The sequence below is a fragment of the Semicossyphus pulcher genome, unplaced genomic scaffold (genome assembly GCF_022749685.1).
Source record: "Semicossyphus pulcher isolate SPU_LCO1_2020_fin unplaced genomic scaffold, fSemPul1.0.p SCAF_7, whole genome shotgun sequence".
NCBI classification, from domain to species: domain Eukaryota; kingdom Metazoa; phylum Chordata; class Actinopteri; order Labriformes; family Labridae; genus Semicossyphus; species Semicossyphus pulcher.
This window is the reverse complement of record NW_027211748.1, coordinates 18,349,648-18,368,470: the sequence shown is the minus strand read 5'-3', so window position 1 is coordinate 18,368,470 and position 18,823 is coordinate 18,349,648. Positions and strand designations below refer to the sequence as shown.

At 41.1% G+C, this 18,823-nt stretch overlaps 1 protein-coding gene across 3 annotated transcripts in view; it reads left to right on the top strand.

Moving 5' to 3' along the window:
• The window catches only part of LOC138611336 (alpha-amylase), a 28,956-nt gene extending 11,844 nt beyond the window's left edge, over nt 1-17,112 (top strand). Inside the window, exons 2-11 of one of the 3 annotated variants that reach the window (XM_069684384.1) lie at nt 1,931-2,005; nt 12,279-12,447; nt 13,688-13,834; nt 14,233-14,430; nt 14,544-14,774; nt 15,550-15,683; nt 15,934-16,156; nt 16,258-16,379; nt 16,517-16,642; nt 16,916-17,112. In XM_069684384.1, coding sequence (XP_069540485.1) covers nt 1,980-2,005; nt 12,279-12,447; nt 13,688-13,834; nt 14,233-14,430; nt 14,544-14,774; nt 15,550-15,683; nt 15,934-16,156; nt 16,258-16,379; nt 16,517-16,642; nt 16,916-17,105 — 1,566 coding nt within the window. In that variant the 5' untranslated portion in view covers nt 1,931-1,979 and the 3' untranslated portion in view covers nt 17,106-17,112. Of the gene's footprint in view, nt 1-1,930; nt 2,006-12,257; nt 12,448-13,687; nt 13,835-14,232; nt 14,431-14,543; nt 14,775-15,549; nt 15,684-15,933; nt 16,157-16,257; nt 16,380-16,516; nt 16,643-16,915 lie in introns of those variants that run through there. The other 2 variants (XM_069684386.1, XM_069684387.1) reach the window with 2 other exon arrangements.
• Nucleotides 17,113-18,823: the final 1,711 nt, after the last annotated feature.

Here is an 18,823-nt window from a genome sequence, read left to right as displayed (position 1 = left end):
ATTTTTCTCCTCACAGTTAAACTGTTGCTCAGCTTTTGACCGTGAAAGTGAAGCTCTCATTTCCCGCTGACTACTGTGAAAGAGGATCATAAAATTGACTCCATCTGTAATTTTATGGCGAACTTTCCAGTCACCAGCAGCACGTCCGCTTTTCTTCTATTAAGCTCTATTAAAACTCACTTGAAGGCATGTAGCCTATAGCTTGTCTTAAGGATACATTGAGCCTTCTAGCTGTTTCATTTACTCATCTTTTAAATCATAGGTTTGGCCATGTTTGACAGTAACGTGAAGGTATTAAAGGCACGGCATGAGTTGGATTGAAACACACATTTTCAGTGATATTTGATTTGACTTTGTTGTATCCTTTTGATAATAATAATGAGTATGGTAATTCATTTTTGGATTTTCATCTGTCCATCCCTCCATCCATTATCTAAACCACTTATCCTGTTCAGGGTCGCAGGGGGGCTGGAGCCTATCCCAGCTGTCATTGGTCGAGAGGCGGGGTAAATCCTGGAGTCAATCACAGGGCTCCATGAAGTGGTCCTTTCTGTGTGGAGTTTGCATGTTCTCCCCGTGCATGCGTGGGTTCCCTCCGGGTCCTCCAGCTTCCTCCCAAAGTCCAAAGACATACTCGTTAGGTTCATTGGTGACTCATAATTGTGTGAGTAGGTGTGAATGTGAGCGTGAAAGGTTGTCTGTCTCTATGTGTCATTGACTGGCGATCAGTCTAGGGTGTTTCCCGCCTCTCAATGACAGCTGGGATATGCTCCAGCCCACCGCAACCCTGAACTGGATAAGGGGTATGGATAATGGATGGATGGAAGTTATTGTTTTACAAATGAAAACCAGTTAACTTGTCATGGGGAGGACTACTTAGCCTGAGGAAACAGCTGTCAGGAAGAGCTTTCTAACCCTGATGATGTCTTCAGGGATATGTGGACTTCGGCCTTTGGTGCGGTGTTCACCATCACTACAATCTCAGATCCCATCGGCTATAGTCTGAGACGATACAGCCTCTGGGGACAGCGGTGAATGTGCTGGGCGGTAAGCGATAAACGACTTCCCGTTGAGACTTCCTTTTCCGCGTGCTGCATCGTTACAGAAAGAGAAAACGTTTTCTTGTGATTTACTTGTTATTAACGGGGCTTAACTTTGCCGAAATGTCAACATCATGATGCAGATTTGTAAGAAGTAAAAACTCAAGCTTTGTCAGGTCTGTCCTCGAGAGGAGAAGAAAACTACTTTTAAAATGCTCGCTTGTTGAACGGAGGTCGGATCGATCTGATGCATTCGTGGAAGATGGGAAATCTGAACACTGAACGGCTTTCATGACATCAAGGGAATTTATCTCAAGTTGAATTTTAGATCTAGAAAAGATTGTTGGCTGAACTTGCTGCAGGTGTTTGTTTACAGAGATTAATAAGAAGCTAAATCATTGTCAGATATTGTGATTGGAGCCGGGGCGTCATTATGGCGGATTACGTTCTGCCTGCTTTTGCTCGCCTCACGGACTGTTTCTCCTCCATACGCCGCAACCTGCTGATACGTGATTGGTCAATATTACTTGGACTACAAACAGAACACTTGCCTTCCCGGAAATCCACGTCCCTCCCTACTATGCAGAATCTGTCAGTAGAGATTACCATCACTATAATGGTTGTGTTATAGGAAAGATGTTTTTGGAACCTAGCTCATGCTGTGGATGTTAAAAGTCAGTATAGTCTCTGCTACAGTATTTATCTCACTAGTCCAACAACCTCAAAGAAATGATCAGCTTCCTCACAGCAGCACCTCTGCATTGGTTGTAATCAATATATTTACTTGTATGTGAACCAACGGTGTTTTACTGTCTTTTAGCTCAGTGTGTTTTCACCACATGCCACTTTCCTGATTTGTATCTAAAAAGTATTTCACATATTTCCCCCAGGAGCTCTTGAAGAGCAAGACTGGCTGTAAAGGAGAATGAATGTAGGCTGATGTCAACATGCGTTCCATTTTTAAGGTGATTATACTGTAATTTTCATATTTATTTATTTATTTTCACAGGTTGTTTCTGCCTTTCCCAAACTGTTAAAAAAAGGAACCAGTTATTGCAGGTGTTAGTCATTTACTTTATAAAAATTCCAGGCATATTTTCCTTCCAGGCTCTCCGATGTGCAGCTCTCACTCACATCTTCAATTTTTAAAACTTTCTTCAAACAAAAAAGAACTTGTGATGGGTGACTGTTTTTATATGCTAACATTTTAAATATGTTTTTTTTTTTTAAGTAGAAAAATAAGATAATCCAAAATCAGGGATTTACCTAGACTACTGTTGTCCTGCTTAAAGATGTAACACTCTGTCTGGTTTGGGAAACCGTGTAATGTACATGGTCGGGATTAGTGTCTACATGTCTCAATATGAGGAGCATGTGTCTCCACAGGGTCTCCTCAGACTGGATGAAGGAGGATGTGTGTTTGAGAATGAGAGAGTGTAAAGGTGTTCGAGTTCATGTCTGCAAGTGCACGCGTGCGTGTGTGTGTCTGTGTGTGTGCACAAATTAGCAAGTTTCAGAGCGAGAACCTCTCCCGGGGGACTTCCGCTGCTGCTGTTATTCTTTGCAGTGTGATGGAAAGCTTTTCCCAACATCTGCACAACATATCATCATGGCAAAAAAAAAAACCCGACACTGGGCTGAAACTTTCCTTTGGAAGAAGCCGTGGATTTCTCTTTATAGGACTTTTTTACTCACTGGAATGCTCAGTTTGGTTGAGGAAACCTGAAAAGTTCCCAAAATGCGATCCACTTGTTGATCATTTCAAACCGTAAAATCAAAAATGTGGTGACGTCCTGCTTGTTAGAAGGAGAAGCACTTGTTAGTGAACTTGATGCCGTTACTGGGATCATTAAAAAGCCATCAAAGTTAGGGGCAGTACATTTTTGCAGTGCCCAGTGAAGCTGCAAATGCTTTACATCAGACTATTAACGCACCGTAAATGCGGTTACAGATTTCATTTGACACCTCTTCATCCAATGTAGTGTGGATTTTTATGAGTCCAAACCCTGAGAGGGATGCAGCTGTGACTGTTGAGTTTAGTGTTATATTTGTACGACTGTATAATAGAAGAGGATGTAGCCACCATGATGTCACCCACTGGTTTGGGAACCACTTTTTTTTTGACACCTAAAGTTCAAAGTTTTGGCAGTCACCATACACCATATTTGGAGGACATGATGGATACTCATTGTAATGTCTCCTGGCCCTGGTAGTGGCACAGGTAGCCACCAAGCAGTGACCTTTGGGGGCCCACACAGAAGTGCTAAAAAAAATGGCAGTTCCCCGAGTGGTCACTTGAAGCTTGCTCCAAAAGCAATTTAATCCCCATTAGGGCCGATATTAAAATTCCCAAATGTACGCTGAAATAAGAATTGAAGACACATTTTCCATCACCCAGCAGTGGTTGGTCTGCCAGAGAGGGTAGGCAGAGCTAACGCAACAAACACACGTGTGTAAAGCGGCTAATTTTCCAGTCTCTGCAAGTGTTGCGAGTAAACAGTAATCTACTTTGGCTGAACGAACAAACAAAGAAAAGATCGACGACTACAGATACAACTTCAAAAATAAGTGAAAATCCAAAGAAAAAAAAACAAATTGGATGCTCAGATGAAGGCAAACAGTCTGAAAAGGAAAGCGACCGTCAGTGAGGAAAATCAAGAGTTACAACTGTAACAAAGGGAGCCAACTGTAGACGTCTGTTTATCTGGGTAGTGTGCTCCTGTAGTTTGCTTTTATAGCCATAACGTGCCGCCAAATAGAAGGAAACTGAGAGCTTCGAGATTATAACTTTAACTAGCTAACTAGCCTGCTAATAAATTAGCCGCAGGCACAGACTGTTAAGCTTAGATAACTTGGCGTTTGCCAACCCCTTACTCCTCTCCAGTGTTATGCTCTCGTCCAAATATGGTCACTTCCGGCTATGAATGCCTATAATGCCGAAATGCCTAGAAACTGATTGGAGATTGGCACGTGAAAGGGTAAATGTGACGTGTAAAAGTGCTTTGAGTGGTTGGAAGTCTAGAAAAGCGCTGTAAGTACACTCTGTTTACCATTTCCATCGTCTATGGTAACCACACCCTAAGGCGTACCCTGCCTTATTGTCTTTTTTGCTGTAAATGGGACATTCATTTACTTAATTAACATCGTACTGTTTTGAAGAAGACCATAAAGTCATAAGGAAATGTTTACTGAGGTAATAAATCAACTGAGAAGTAGAGACATCCCATCTGGTTGTAAAGGAGACTGCCCGCTAGAGAGAATGCAAGTTTAAGGTTGTAATGCGATGGCCTTACTTCTGTAACCAGAGGCTGCATCCACATCTTATGTAAAGTCTGTGGTTAAAAGCAACCCTGCTTGCTTTGTTTCTTCAGTATTATTTACTCAAGTAAGACAAGATTTGAACTCTACACGCTGTGTTGCCGTGTGCTATCTGTTCACTAACAGCTCCTAAACCTGAGCTGCCTGGCTGAAGGAGCGTCCTGACGTGTGAGAAGACGAGGTACACACAGCTTCTTCTCCTTCCCCCAACTCCCTTTTTTCATCCTTTATGGTTTCTACTCCCCCTTCTCTTTTTCCACTCACTCCCTCTGCGTTTTCCCTCATTTGCCCTGAACTACAGCAGCGCCCCCTTTACCACCTCCTGCACTATCTCTCCTTTTATATTCCTCATTTGTCTTCCTCTGCTCTTCTTCCTTCGCCCTCTTAACCCGCTGACCCCATTCCTCCCCTTTTCTTTTTATCTTCCTCTCATTCTTCCTCACGTTCTCTCCCCCCTCCTCCTTCTCCGCTATGACTCTTCCACTTTCCCATGACAGAAGCAGAGGCGGGGAATCAAATGACCAGAGTCTCTGCTTTCACCTGGTCTCAGAGCTGGAGCTGTGAAAGAAAGCTTTGTCCCCCGAACCCTTCATCGCCTCTGGAGGTATGTCCTGTGTTGTCCGTACAGGAAAGGACTTTGGTCTGACTGGAATTTTGGGGGCCCATGGGAAAATGTGAGCGAGTCAGGGCCCTAACTCTCCATCTGACATCTCCTCCCACAGAGCGGGCTGCGTCATCAGGATGGAAACCTCATGGCTGTGACTCAAAGGAAACCTTAAAGTGGTTATCATGATAACAATGTATCAAATGACAAAACAATGTGACGAAAGCCTTTGCTGTTAGTCATGAACCTACAGAGTAATATCACCAAAATCGGCAGCTATCCAGGAGTTTTGTTGTTACTTTCAGATCAATGTTAAGCTGTCTGGCAGCTTTGCTCCCTTTGGAGCTACAAGGATCAATCGATTCATCGTGCATCCATCCATCCATTTTCTTCCGCTTATCCGGGGTCGGGTCACGGTGGCAGCAGGCTAAGCAAGTAAGCCCAGACGTCCCTCTCTCTAGCAACATTTTCCAGCTCCTCCCGAGGCGTTCCCAGGCCAGGTGGGATATATCATCCCTGGCTCTACACCAGGGTCTCCTCCCAGTTTGACGTGTCGGAAATCTCCACAGGGAGGCGCCAAGGAGGCATCCTGATCAGATGCCCCAACCACCTTGTCTGGCTCCTTTTGATTAATCGTTTTGAAAAAAAAAAATCTGCAAATATTTTGATAATAGTTGGTGTTTTTTAAACTAAATGACAAAAAGATTTTGGTTCCAGCTTCTTAGATTTGAGGATTTGCTGCTTTGTCCTTGGTCTTAACTGGTTGGTTTGACAGAAAAAGCAATTTAAAGACTTCACTTTGAGCTCAGGGAAATTGTGGTGAGTAATTTTCCACAACGTTTTACATTTTGTGGACTAGATGATTAATTGATTAATTGTAAAAATGATCAAAATATTATCGTTCGTTGAAGCCCTTGTTCCCTTTTTTCAGCAAAGATTCTATTTGAAACCCACAGGACGCTACCTGAACGCTACCTGCTCAGCACCAAGAGACACAGTCGGTGATAAGCTGGTCAATATAGTGGAGCATTGAGCAGCTTAAGAGCTAAAGAGCTGGTACAGTTGAATTTCCCATATCAACTTAAAGGGCCAGTTCGCTGAAACGCTTCATCTGGCTTCATCATCTCATTCAAAATCATCACGTTTGATATGTAGGCCTGAAGATTTTTTCAGAGACAGAGATGATCTAGCGGTATATTCTCTTTGTATTTTGGATTCTGTACTGCCCGCAGTGAAAACAGTAGTATTTCGTTCCTTTCAGAGGGAGGGGCGCAATGCATGCTGGGTGTTGTAGGAATGTAGAATGGGTGAAACCACGAGCTGTTTGTACAACTTTCTCCATAGCTATGGCAGCAATTTCAAATATTATTGCTTATTACTATAGGCTATATATTATATTATAATGTTATAGCTAGATTGCAGAGAACACCAGCTTTGACTGACAGTTTTTCCAGGGACAAATTGCTCCTTTAAAATGTCAATGTTGTGTTCAGAACTGGTTTCCACTGTCCCCAAGGGGCCAAAAAATGCCGTTTATTTTAAATACTGTTGGTATTTTGATTAAATTTGACCAACAGACAATACTGCAACAACATGCATGTTGAAGTCCCTTTTTTTTTTACTGCAAATAGACCACATTGACAAGCATAATGTGTGCTTGCTTTCCCCAGATAATTTCTACATGAAAAAAAGTGCAGCTACAAGGGAGGGCACAGCATCATAAAAGAACCAACGCTGCGCTGTAAAATCAGGTCTTTATCCCTTTAGTCCTTACGTGTCAGCACCCCCGGTCTGCACAGGCATGATTTATCAGCCAGCGTTTCCAGCACAGACGTGTCAGGGCCTCTTCACTTCTACACGCCTGTGACCCACACACTCGCTGGGGGGAGTGACCCGGAACGAAACCCAGTAAGGCAGGTCTGATGTCCGTTTGACACACTCTCCGTGGGGGGGGCGGGAGCTGGGTCAGATAGTGAGCAGGTGGGATGATAAAGCACACAGAGCTTTATTTAGATAAACCTGCAGTCACTTGCTTTCACTGCCCTAGTTTTTAAGTGGTGTACCTACTTTAATGCAACATACATCTGTAGTGATGTAAGATGCAGGCACTGAGCACTCTAAATATGCCGTTTTGTTACTGGGAAATAAAGGATTAAAAAAAAAAGTATACACACATTTTCTTGATACCAACATAAGGTTAAAATGTTGGACATCAGGTTGACACAAAATGATGTACAGTATGAGCAGTCTCTATATTTTAAACAATGCAGTTTCTTTTAAGAACCATTGGGGGCGCTATTGTGTTATGAAAGCACATGCCATCATCACCATAGTGCTATGCTGCACAGAGTTATATATTAACAGACACTAGAGAGGCAGGTACAAGGTAACAGTGTCATGGGGTGATGCACTCTTCCAGGACACTCAAAATGAAATGACTTTATTTTGACCCTTTTGTTCTGTTGGCATTGCAGTCATTCCTTTTTTTTAGTTAAACACACCTACTGCTGAATTTATAAAAAAAATAGTAAACTTAATGCAAAATGAATAAGAATGTAATTTTCTATTTATCTTGAACTTTAAAGTAAGAATACATACTAAATAATACACATTTGCTGTGACCTGAGTTATAGCAAAGTGAAAAATATCGATGGGTGTAATATCAGTGATTCAGGATCATTTCAGATGTTATTTGGTCTGTACTAAAACATACTAAAGCTTGGCAGACACAACACAGATACGTATGTACATACTGTAATGTAACAAACTACTTTTTGGATCAGTTAGACCTCTGAATTTTTAAAGAGCCCTAACATAAAACATACTAACAGACCTATGTGTTCATTGGGAGAGGTCTTACCACCTATCTCAGATATAAAACACATCCAGACCCATTAAATTTAGGGTTACAGCTTTGTGAGACACTCTAATAACTAGCAGTGTTGCCCGATTAGACTGACAGTTTCCAGTTTCCTAATTCAATAAAAACCCAAATCGAAACCTTGAAACCCGTGTAAACCATAAAAACCATTGCATACGCAATGGAAAACAGATCATAAGCATGCAAAGCTTCATACAAGCATCAAATGACCAAAGATAAAGTGTTAGATAAATATGCCATCGCAACCAAAAAGAGTGCAGTTAGACAACCAAATACACAAATGGGTGTAGTGGTGAAACCACAATAAAGTGATGAAATACTGCCATGAAATGTGACACCAAAACAACTAAATCCAAATCTAATCCAAAGCTAAAATCAGCATGAATAAAAAAATATGGAAATAAATGAACATGCCATTAAATGCACTAAAAATATTACAAATAAGGCATTATTTAGGCATTCATTAATTTATGAAATGTAAAAAGAAATGTTTTGTCTCATTGTCAATGATAATGATGTCAAAGTAAATATGGTAGGTCCTCCTTTATTCACAGGATTGAATACAACTCATGCCAATCAAATGGGTAAACAACAAGTGAGTCCACACCATGAAATCTTGACTATAAAATGACAGCTTGTTTGGTTTTCAATATCCTGCCAAATGTTGACAGAAGCAGCCCAAAATTCATCTACCAGCCCAACACTATGTTCCACAGCCCAAGGTAATCAAAAGAAGACTGATAACTAGTGCTTCTTTTTCTGCAGGAGACTTACAAAACAGTCTTCAGTTCAAAATTATGTTTAAAAGTAAATCATAAAATAAGCAAGTCATAAAGATAATAAAATAGTGTTGGACCCTCATACAAAACATGTGGATTAAAAACAACAGCTATACACGTGTAAGCCAGGAAATTTTCTTGCAAGTATTGTGACATTAAATTTACAGTTTCCACAATACAACAGCATCCAGAGACAATGAATCTGTCTGTTGCCATGAGAAGGGTCGATTAGTTTTCAGTAGTGCATGGACCAAGGTTACATGAATTATCTAGCTGGATTTCTGTTATCGTTGTAAAAAGAAATGGATGACAGTGACATGCTCGCAATGTTAGCTGAATCATTGATTAATAAACGTCGAAGGCAGAGAGTTTGAAAAGAGAGGATCTGGAGCCGACTTTGGCTACTGCAGCACCAGAAACGGTGCCTATGCCAATTTGTGCTTTTTCCCGATTGGCTGAATTGAAATAGCGACATCATTCCGTTCTAAAACTGCATTTGGAGATTTGACAAGTTAAATTTTCTGCAACTCCAGGCAACAGCTTCAGACGCTCTGCAACTAACCAGTTCACACCGCTGCAATTTTCTCTGCAACATTCTAAAACTGTTTTGTTGCGTTGCGAATCATTGATCTGAACTAGGCTTACGTTACCACAGATAAGCTACTATGTATCATGTACATTTATCTTTTAATTTATCATCAACCAGTGAAATAAGAGTCTGCTGTGTGATTCAGAGGTACCAGCTAGATCAGTGTAGACATACACGGTCTGCTGTAACACCTGGCTGAGGCAGAATGATACAAGTCCTAGTGATGTTATACTCTATATCAGCACTCATGCAATGTCTCTTGTCCAATCAGATTACTTGGTCAGAACTAACTGTTGTATAATGTCAAGTTAATTAATGCCGATTGTTTGAGTCTCTTCTAGAGTTGTTTTCCTATGAGGGAATAACTTCTGTAAGATTTTAAAAAACATTTTGACCCCAATACATACATTTATCTCCTAACCTGACACAGTGGCAGCTTGACCCTTTACACTAACTAAACAGGGGGTCATATTTGAAGCCCCTCATGGGAAAAGCTTGTGTTTTATCAGGACTGCTTTAGTTACCTTGTTTTACATAACATGCCTGACCTTCTGCCCCCCTCACTACAGTGCTTATCTGTGTGTTGGTTTTCTTTTATGAAAGGCGGATAACAACACGGTGAAGTTATACAAGGACTGAGCATGTTTTGTAACCTTGTCTGCACCTTTTACAGTGTTTTTGTTTTTCTTAGTTTCACTTCATCATTAGTGTAAAAACTGTCATTGCTGTAGTAACTTTGTATGACCTGATCAATCAGATGGTTGTTGTCAGGATTTATTTTTTAGACACTGTGATTAATTCTTAAATGAAGAAGGAAAAAATAATCTACAAAATAGTAATAAAATGTTGATAAAATCAGTCTTTCTATCGTTCAGAGAAACACACATCCAAATTAAAGTTTTGTAACTCGGGGTGAGATTAAACTGGCTGTTACATCATCATCTGGTTATTTAACTAACTAGACAAATATTAGAGCAGGGCAGATCTGTCATGCTCTGAGTGGTAAGAGTTTTGACATTACAATTCTTTAGTCTTTATATTAACATCAGTGAAGATGAAGCTCATAAATGACCAGTGTTTATTATGGTAATGTTTAAAAGCATAAAATAATGTTTTTTGTGGGCTAGTGTTGCTGCTTAATCTTTAAATGCAACAGATTTATCAATGTCAGAATTAGGACCAGTGGCAAGTCCTTAAGCCCCTACACCGTACAGCATGTGAGCATCATCGCATAACTTCAGACGCTCGCTGTCCACACTGCATCCGTCGAATTTACACTTCCATTAGGTCATGTAAACAAACCATAGTGCTATCAGCTATGCTATCAGCTGTGCGCTGGAGACCAGAGGGGTATACTATCAGGCTTGAGCCCTTGCCCTTGTGCAACAATTGTCAAAAGTGTGTTCAAAGGAGAAGTTCTGTATTTTTAAACCTGGGCCCTATTTGTACAAATTTGTGTGTTGAAATGACTCACAGGAACATAAACGGTCCAGTAGATGGCCTGCGACAAGGCTGCAATGGCTGCAACATAATCCAGGGCAACTGCGCCCGATCAAAGTACGTCCAATAAAAGTTATTGTTTTTGACACTGACTCTGATTGTTAGTGCAGGTGTCTGACAACATTACGGAAATGATCTCTACAAAGATCATCCTTTTTCTAAAGAGTCCTTTTTGTGTAACCAGAAACAGTAACATTTCTCGGTAAAGAGAAGAGATGCATGTAAATATAAAAAAGAATTCTATCATATATAAAGACAGAAATGTAAAGTGGTATCCACAAAAAATAGTTCGGTTACAGTGAATGATATCACTAAGGTAGGCACTGTTTTAATCATGAAGTCAACCAAAACAACACTCACTTTTTATGTCCATTAAAACATAACGATTAAGAAGGTCAGTAGGACTTGGCAGTCATTTCTTCATCATTAGCCTCTGTAGTCTGTACTCGCTAGCAATCAAGCTAGTCTAATTTTCATTAAAACAACGTTTACTCCGTCATGCAGGGCAACTTATATGCAGTTCATTTCTGGCCGAATCAGTCTAAACAACTGAACACTGACTGACGGCGTTACTTTCATGAAAACATGTCAAATCTGTGGTTTCTTTGTGGAATAATGTGGTTCAGTAGAATATAAACAGTTCCAATGTTATCAACATAATGTGTGATTACGGATGGCCGCGGTGTGACAACATCAGGGTAGGAATTAGTGCATGTTGGTAGGGCAAGTGCCCTTTTTTTAGCTTGAGCCCCCGCCCACAAAAATGTCTATGCACGGCTATGTGTACTACTGTATGAAGCAAGATTAGAGGGTAAGCCAGGACTGTTCAGGTAACTGAGTTTTCCTGAATGTCAGTGAATGTGTTAGCAATGTTATGTGAGATGCTTCACTTTGTATAGAAAGCTAACAAGCTCTGTTGACCAAGGAAAGTAAAATAATATTAAGAAACATTTTCTTACTGGACGCTCCCAGCTCCTTGGCAATCTCCCTCCAGTCAGCTGCCTCTTTATTAAGATTTTTGTATTGAAATGAGGAGGTATCATACAGGTAACTACTCATTTGAACTTGATAAATTAACTGTTCTTCGTCCATGTCCGCGCAAGCGACAGGACTAAAAATAGCAGCAGGGCGGATCAGCCACGTAGCTCGCTGCCAGAAGATTCCTACAGCAAACAATGTAATTAAACTTAAATTGTCGGGGCTCATCGCACTGATCGCACTTCGACTCCCGGTCCGCCGATCATTTGGTGCATGTCATCCCCCACTCTCTAGTCAACTACTCTCTACAAAAACAAAAAAAACTAATAATAAAATAATAATAATAACAATAATAACTAATATTATCGATGACGTGTCCAAACACTTCCCATTACTCTGCTTCCAACCTGGACCGCCTCAAAGCTATTTTTACTTCTACTCGTTTTGAAACAAGGTAAGTCGTGAGAAAGAAGCACCTGTTCAACCTAAAAGCATAGTCTCTCATTGGTCCAGAACAGAGACAAAATGTGTATAAATACTGCGGCTGATGCAGCAGGTGTTTGTGGTTTTCTCTCTCATTCTGGGAAAGCATGAAGTGGCTAATTCTGGTGGCTCTGTTCGGGCTCGCCCTCGCCCAGCACAACCCGCAAACCAAGCACGGCCGGACCACCATCGTCCACCTGTTCGAGTGGCGCTGGGCCGACATTGCTGCAGAGTGTGAGCGCTTCTTGGGTCCCAATGGCTTTGGTGGTGTTCAGGTATGTATGGCTGCAAACAGGTGGATGGATTCTAGGTCTAGAGAAGGGAGATAATCCCTTTAGAAGTATTTCTCGATTAAAACAAGTTGTCTAGGGCTGCATTTTTAATTTGCAGCTTTAACCTCAAGATCATTAGACAGATGTTAAAAACAGGCTGCTACAAGGGGCAAAATGTAGACATTATTTATTGTGCCACAATAGTACTATAGTACAGTAATATAGTACAGTCAAAGAAGTAAAATAACAACAGACGTGATTTCAGCTTTTTTTACTTTGTTGCTTTGAATTTCAGTTTTTGTGCATGAAAAGGAGTCCATATTAAACGAATGACTTTTACTTTGAAAAATGAAGGAATTTAGTATTGATGGGAAGGTGATAAAATATATAATAGCAAAACAAATATGTTTAAGAGGTACTTCAGTGATTTAGTTTTGCACTTAAGGGCCAGTTTGCCGATTTTCAACCTCAGTCCTATCATGCTATTAAGGGGAGCAAATGCCATTATGGTAAAAAAAAAAAAATAAATATGCAATTTGGCTCTGTGCCTTTGGAGGATGCTATCCGCTTCTCCATCTAGGACGCCCGCCTCCAATTTCATGTCTCATTCAAAATCGTCAGGTTTGAAATGTAGACTGCAGACCCGAAGATTTTTTAGACCACCGGTATATACTCATCGTATTTCAGATTCTATATCGCTCTGAGCCATTGCCTGCAGCGATCAATGTCCTTGACTGGAAAACTTTTCACTCCAGCGTCTCTCGCTGGGGCGTTCCTTTCAGAGGGAGGGGCGCAATGCACGCTGGGTGTTGTAGGAATGTAGAATGGGCTAAACCATAAATTTTCTCCACAGCTATGGCGCCAATTTCAAATATTATTGCACCAGCTTCGACTGACAGTGGATTTTTCCAGGGGCGAATTGCTCCTTAAAGTAATGTTGGAGGATTTAAAAAAGAAGAGGAAGAAGTTGTAGCACCACAGACAGAGTAATTGTGAGTTTAAGTGTGGGTCACACCCCAGAAACACCAGATAGCTCCCCCAGATCCAGACTCCGCTGTAAGCAGTGCTACAATATAACTGCCCCATGTCCTCTTGATGATTCATCCAGACTTTGTGTGTTCAATTTCTAGAGTGCAACTTTTAGAACTTATAACAGTAAAATCACTTTTTTAACATCAATCTTCTGTCTGCAAACAACTCCTGTTAAAAAATATACTTAATGTCTTCCCTCTGTGTCTCTCAGATCTCCCCTCCTAACGACCACATTGTGCTCGATAACCCCTGGAGGCCCTGGTGGCAGAGATACCAGCCAATCGGCTACAACCTGTGCTCCAGATCTGGCAATGAGGACGAGCTGAGAGACATGATCACCAGATGCAACAACGTCGGGGTAAACTACATCTCAACAGTCGTGTAGTAAAATCACATGAGACAACGTTCCTCTAAGTTTGACAGTACCTCGTAAATCTACAGCTTTGTACAAGGCTACAAATTGTTACCAGACAGATTACATAAGACTTGATGCATTATGTTCAAATTGTTTTATAATAACATGCAGCTGGCTTTTCAGAAAAAGAGACATTTTTGAACACAGAGCAACAATCTAATGAATAAAGGCCTGTGTCTTAAGGAAATCTCAACCGTGCTTTGATTTTGTAGACATTTAGCAGCTGCTCCAAGTGACCTAAGGATGAACCTAATGTGCTAAAAAAAGGCACGAACGTGTCGAGGGATAGGAGGGAGGTGTTGATTAGTTATGTTTACACCTTCGGTCCTGTTTCCCCGCAGGTCAACATCTATGTGGACGCTGTCATCAACCACATGTGTGGTGCTGGCGGTGGAGAGGGAACCCACTCCTCCTGTGGCAGCTGGTTCAACGCTGGCAACAAGGAGTTCCCCACTGTCCCCTTCACCCAGTGGGACTTCAACGACTACAAATGCAGGACTGGGAGTGGCAATATTGAGCACTATGGAGATGTTAATCAGGTAATGAATGAAATACTGATAGAACAGTGTTACCTTTTTTATCATATTAAGAAGAGTTTAAAACAAGATTAATAAAAGAATAATGTGATGTAAATGCTGATTTACTCCTCCAGGTTCGTGACTGTCGTTTGGTTGGCCTGCTGGACCTCGCGCTGGAGAAAGATTACGTCAGGAGCAAGGTTTCGGAGTTCATGAACAAGCTGATTGACATGGGTGTGGCTGGATTCAGAGTGGACGCCTGCAAGCACATGTGGCCTGGTGACCTGGCTGCTATCTACGGTAGTCTGCACAACCTCAACACCAAGTGGTTCCCCGGTGGCTCCAGGCCCTTCATCTTCCAGGAGGTACGTTTTATTCAATCATTTAAAAAGTGAATTTGATCACCTCAAAACATATGAAAAAGACAACCATTAACTATAATTTAAGCAATACGTAGATGCACAAGTCATCTCATTGAGTGGCTTCAACTAGCCTCTTCATTGTGTGATTAACTGATATACCTTGCTGAACAAAAAAAATACCCAGATGAAGGTATTTGGATCTGATTTAAAGGAAAGCATGCAGCCAGTGCTGCCAGCTAAACTAATTTGCATTCAAGTTTACGATTGGGCATTTCCCCACGCTGAAATCTACATGCAAACGTGATTGGTTGAGTAAGAATCGCCCACATGTTAATATTGACTGACAGCGTCGTCGACAGAGCCATGGGAACATAGGCACAGAAATCAACATGACAAACACAAACATATGTACAGCGACAGCAGATGTTGATGTCAAAGACGACATTACTGATTCTAAAGCACGGGATAAATAGAGTTAATACTGACACTATACACTGTAAAAGGATGCAGCAGAAGATGTTAAATTAAAGAATAACAAAGGTTGTAAGAAGCAAAAACAGCTTGTAGTCAAAAACATGTGCGCGCTCTGTCTTCACTGACAACACGAATGTTTAACGGCATGAATGTGGTTCTTGTTATGGCCGAAAAAGCTCTTTTGTTGAATCACTTTGTTTTTTCAATCCACAAATCACCGACATGGTGCCGCTGATCTAAACCATAAACTCTTTTGAATTGTATGGATGATGTGAGCTGTGATGTGAATTTGATTTCCCTCTAGGTTATTGATCTGGGAGGTGAGCCCATCACTTCTGGAGAGTATTCCAGTCTGGGAAGGGTAACTGAGTTCAAATATGGAGCCAAACTGGGAACCGTCTTCAGAAAATGGAACGGAGAGAAGCTGTCTTACACCAAGTATGTGTCTGTCTGTGTATTAGAATATTTATTAAACCATGAAACATCCGCTATCCCTTTTTGCTGCACAAGTGGCTGTATAGGACAAATAGGTTCTTAATTGCTAACTGTTGTTTCTAGCCACAAAATGATTCCCAAATTATCACTGAGTAGATCTGGCGCATTTTAGAGTTTCTGAATTATATACTTTACAAACTTGGGTGTTTTAGAAGTGTATTCCTCATTGGTAAAACTGTATTCTTGTGTGCAGGTCCTGGGGAGAGGGATGGGGTTTCATGGCCGACGGCAACGCTCTCGTCTTCGTTGACAACCACGACAATCAGAGAGGCCACGGTGCAGGCGGTGCCTCCATCGTCACCTTCTGGGACTCCAGGCTCCACAAGATGGCCGTCGGCTACATGCTGGCCCATCCTTACGGAGTGACCAGAGTGATGTCTAGCTTCCGCTGGAATCGCCACATTGTCAATGGAAAGGTAGATTCTCTATCAAGTGGGAATAATGATTCAATGAAATGTGTAGGGTGTGTTTGGAACTATGTTTTTGTTAAATTAATTTTATTATCATTATGTTGTAGGATCAGAATGACTGGATGGGCCCCCCCAGCCATGGCGATGGATCCACCAAGCCTGTTCCCATTAACCCCGACCAGACTTGTGGAGATGGATGGGTGTGTGAGCACAGATGGCGCCAGATCAAGTGAGTCCTCAGAAAGCAAGAGACGAGGAGCTGTTCACCTTACACAGAGAACACAACGCACTTCTGCTCGGTCATATGGATTTAAACACTTTGTACATTACACGTCACAGTCTAAATCTGTCATATCGTCGCTTTAGGAACATGGTTATCTTCCGTAACGTTGTCAACGGACAGCCTCACTCCAACTGGTGGGACAACCAGAGCAACCAGGTTGCCTTTGGACGTGGAAATCGTGGTTTCATCGTCTTCAACAATGATGACTGGTAAGGACTATTTGCTGAGTGCTCTTACTGGTACCAAAAAATACAGATTACTTCCACTTAAATCAATTAAATGGCTTAAATAATACATTTCATCATCTAACAGACTATAACAAATAGAAATATAACTTGCATGAATAATCAGCCATCAATTTCAACAGTTGATTGGGTTTTGGAACACACTGTAAAAACTGCAAACAAGTTTGTTTTAACAGAACAATAGTAAATTACACTTTCTTTTAGTTGATTTTACACTTACCTTGTCTTCCCCTTCAGGGATATGGATGTGACCCTGAACACTGGCATGCCCGGTGGCACCTACTGTGACGTCATCTCTGGCCAGAAGGAAGGAAGCAGGTGCACTGGGAAGCAGATCAGTGTCGGCGGTGACGGCCGCGCCCACTTCAGGATCAGCAACAGAGATGAGGACCCCTTCGTTGCTATCCACGCTGACTCCAAGCTTTAAACACATCCTGTACAACTTAAAATAAAATATATTTGAATCAACTCGAAGCATTAACTTGTTTTTTTACTGACGCAATGTTCAAAAACATGTTGAGTCAGCTGTACATGCATTGGGTTTTCAGTTTACCTTAAACTTGGGGATTGATAGAAATGAAAGTCAAACATTTCTAATCTTAATTTGTAGAAAAAAAGCATTGTTGCATCTGTAACCGTACCCAGTAGTGGTGTCACTATTTACTTGTCTGAGCATATTGAGCATAACATCTCGAAAGTTCTGTTGTTTGTTAAACTATTCTCCGCATTCATAGCAGCTGCCATGTGTGAGTGGGCTTTGATAATGTAGGAGAGAGACGTGTGTATATTGTTTATAGAAAACCTCAAGGGCGACATACATGAATCATCCACATAAACAAAATCTGTACATCTGCCAATACAATATGGTCTAAACAGGCACAAAGAAATGTGCTGATAGTGTTCATCATCTGTTCAAAAAGTAGTGTTTCTCAAACTTCAGTATTTTTTAAGCCCTTGCAATGACCGCTGTTCCGCTGCCGTGCGAGGTTACTCAATATGTAAGAGGCTAATAGGCTGTCAGAAACTTTGGACACTGGAGGCCAGGGTAAAATGAGTTACTGCATAAACTGTAATGGCTTAATGACCAGAGCAGTAATTTACTTTTTAACTGATAAACTGAAGGCGGAGTCAGACTTCAAGTAAATTAAAATAAAAAGTAAAGACCTGGTGGAAAGACTGTTAAATGAAAGGTTACGACTGTTGGCTAAGTCTTGTCCTAGTTGCCGTTGCTACTCCTGTTAGCTTACTGTTCTGGCTCAGCACAGACTGTAGGCTATGCAGTTTTCACTGAAAACTAGCAGATTAACCACAAGAAATTCAGCAAAAAAGTAACTTTTCAGAAAGTGTCTTGTCAATTTCACACAGAAGCAAGCAAAAGCAGCTGTTGGTCAAGAATGTATTCGCGAGAGTTACTGCTGCTGGCAGATTTTGTTAGCTGTAGCTTGCTAACATATCTTAAGACTTAAACTTGAGTGAGTTTAAAATGCTTTCTCAACTTTTTTATATTCCAGGTCATAAAATTAAGAACTCTGTCTTACATATAACCTTCTACAGATGACTACATACATGACATGAATGCTAAAGCGTACGTCCCAGGCAAAATTCAAGTGCTAGCTTAGTTTCTGATGCTATACCTGTAAGCTTAATATGGCACAAATGCAGTTTGTATAAAAGGTGACAGAATTTCCTCTTGTAAGTTGCGGCAAAAACAATGGGTCTCATTTCAGGCCGATAAAGACAAATGTAGCTCCTATTGTCATGGCTGTGTAGGTTATTTTGTTGGCTTAAAAGATAATTCCCAAGCACATTTTATCAGCTGTAGCTAATGTAAGCTAGTACTAATGCTAAAACTACTTGAGTTGGTTAAAAGCATTGTTTCAAGATGATTTAATAATATTTCTATAAAAAAGTAATTTTGACAAATGGCATGCCCCCTGCTTCTCATGTCTCTTAAATTGCATCCATGCTTCCTTCACTTGCGTCTTTGTCCCTCCCACCAGAGATGCATGGAGAGACGCGAGGAAACCAAGAGAGGAGAGAGGAAACGAGGGAATGTTTTTTAAGAGACATGAGACGTCCTTTCCGATGAAGCGTTGCGTGCAACGACGTCCATTTGTGATGACCGCGTCAGCTGATCACCGCTGG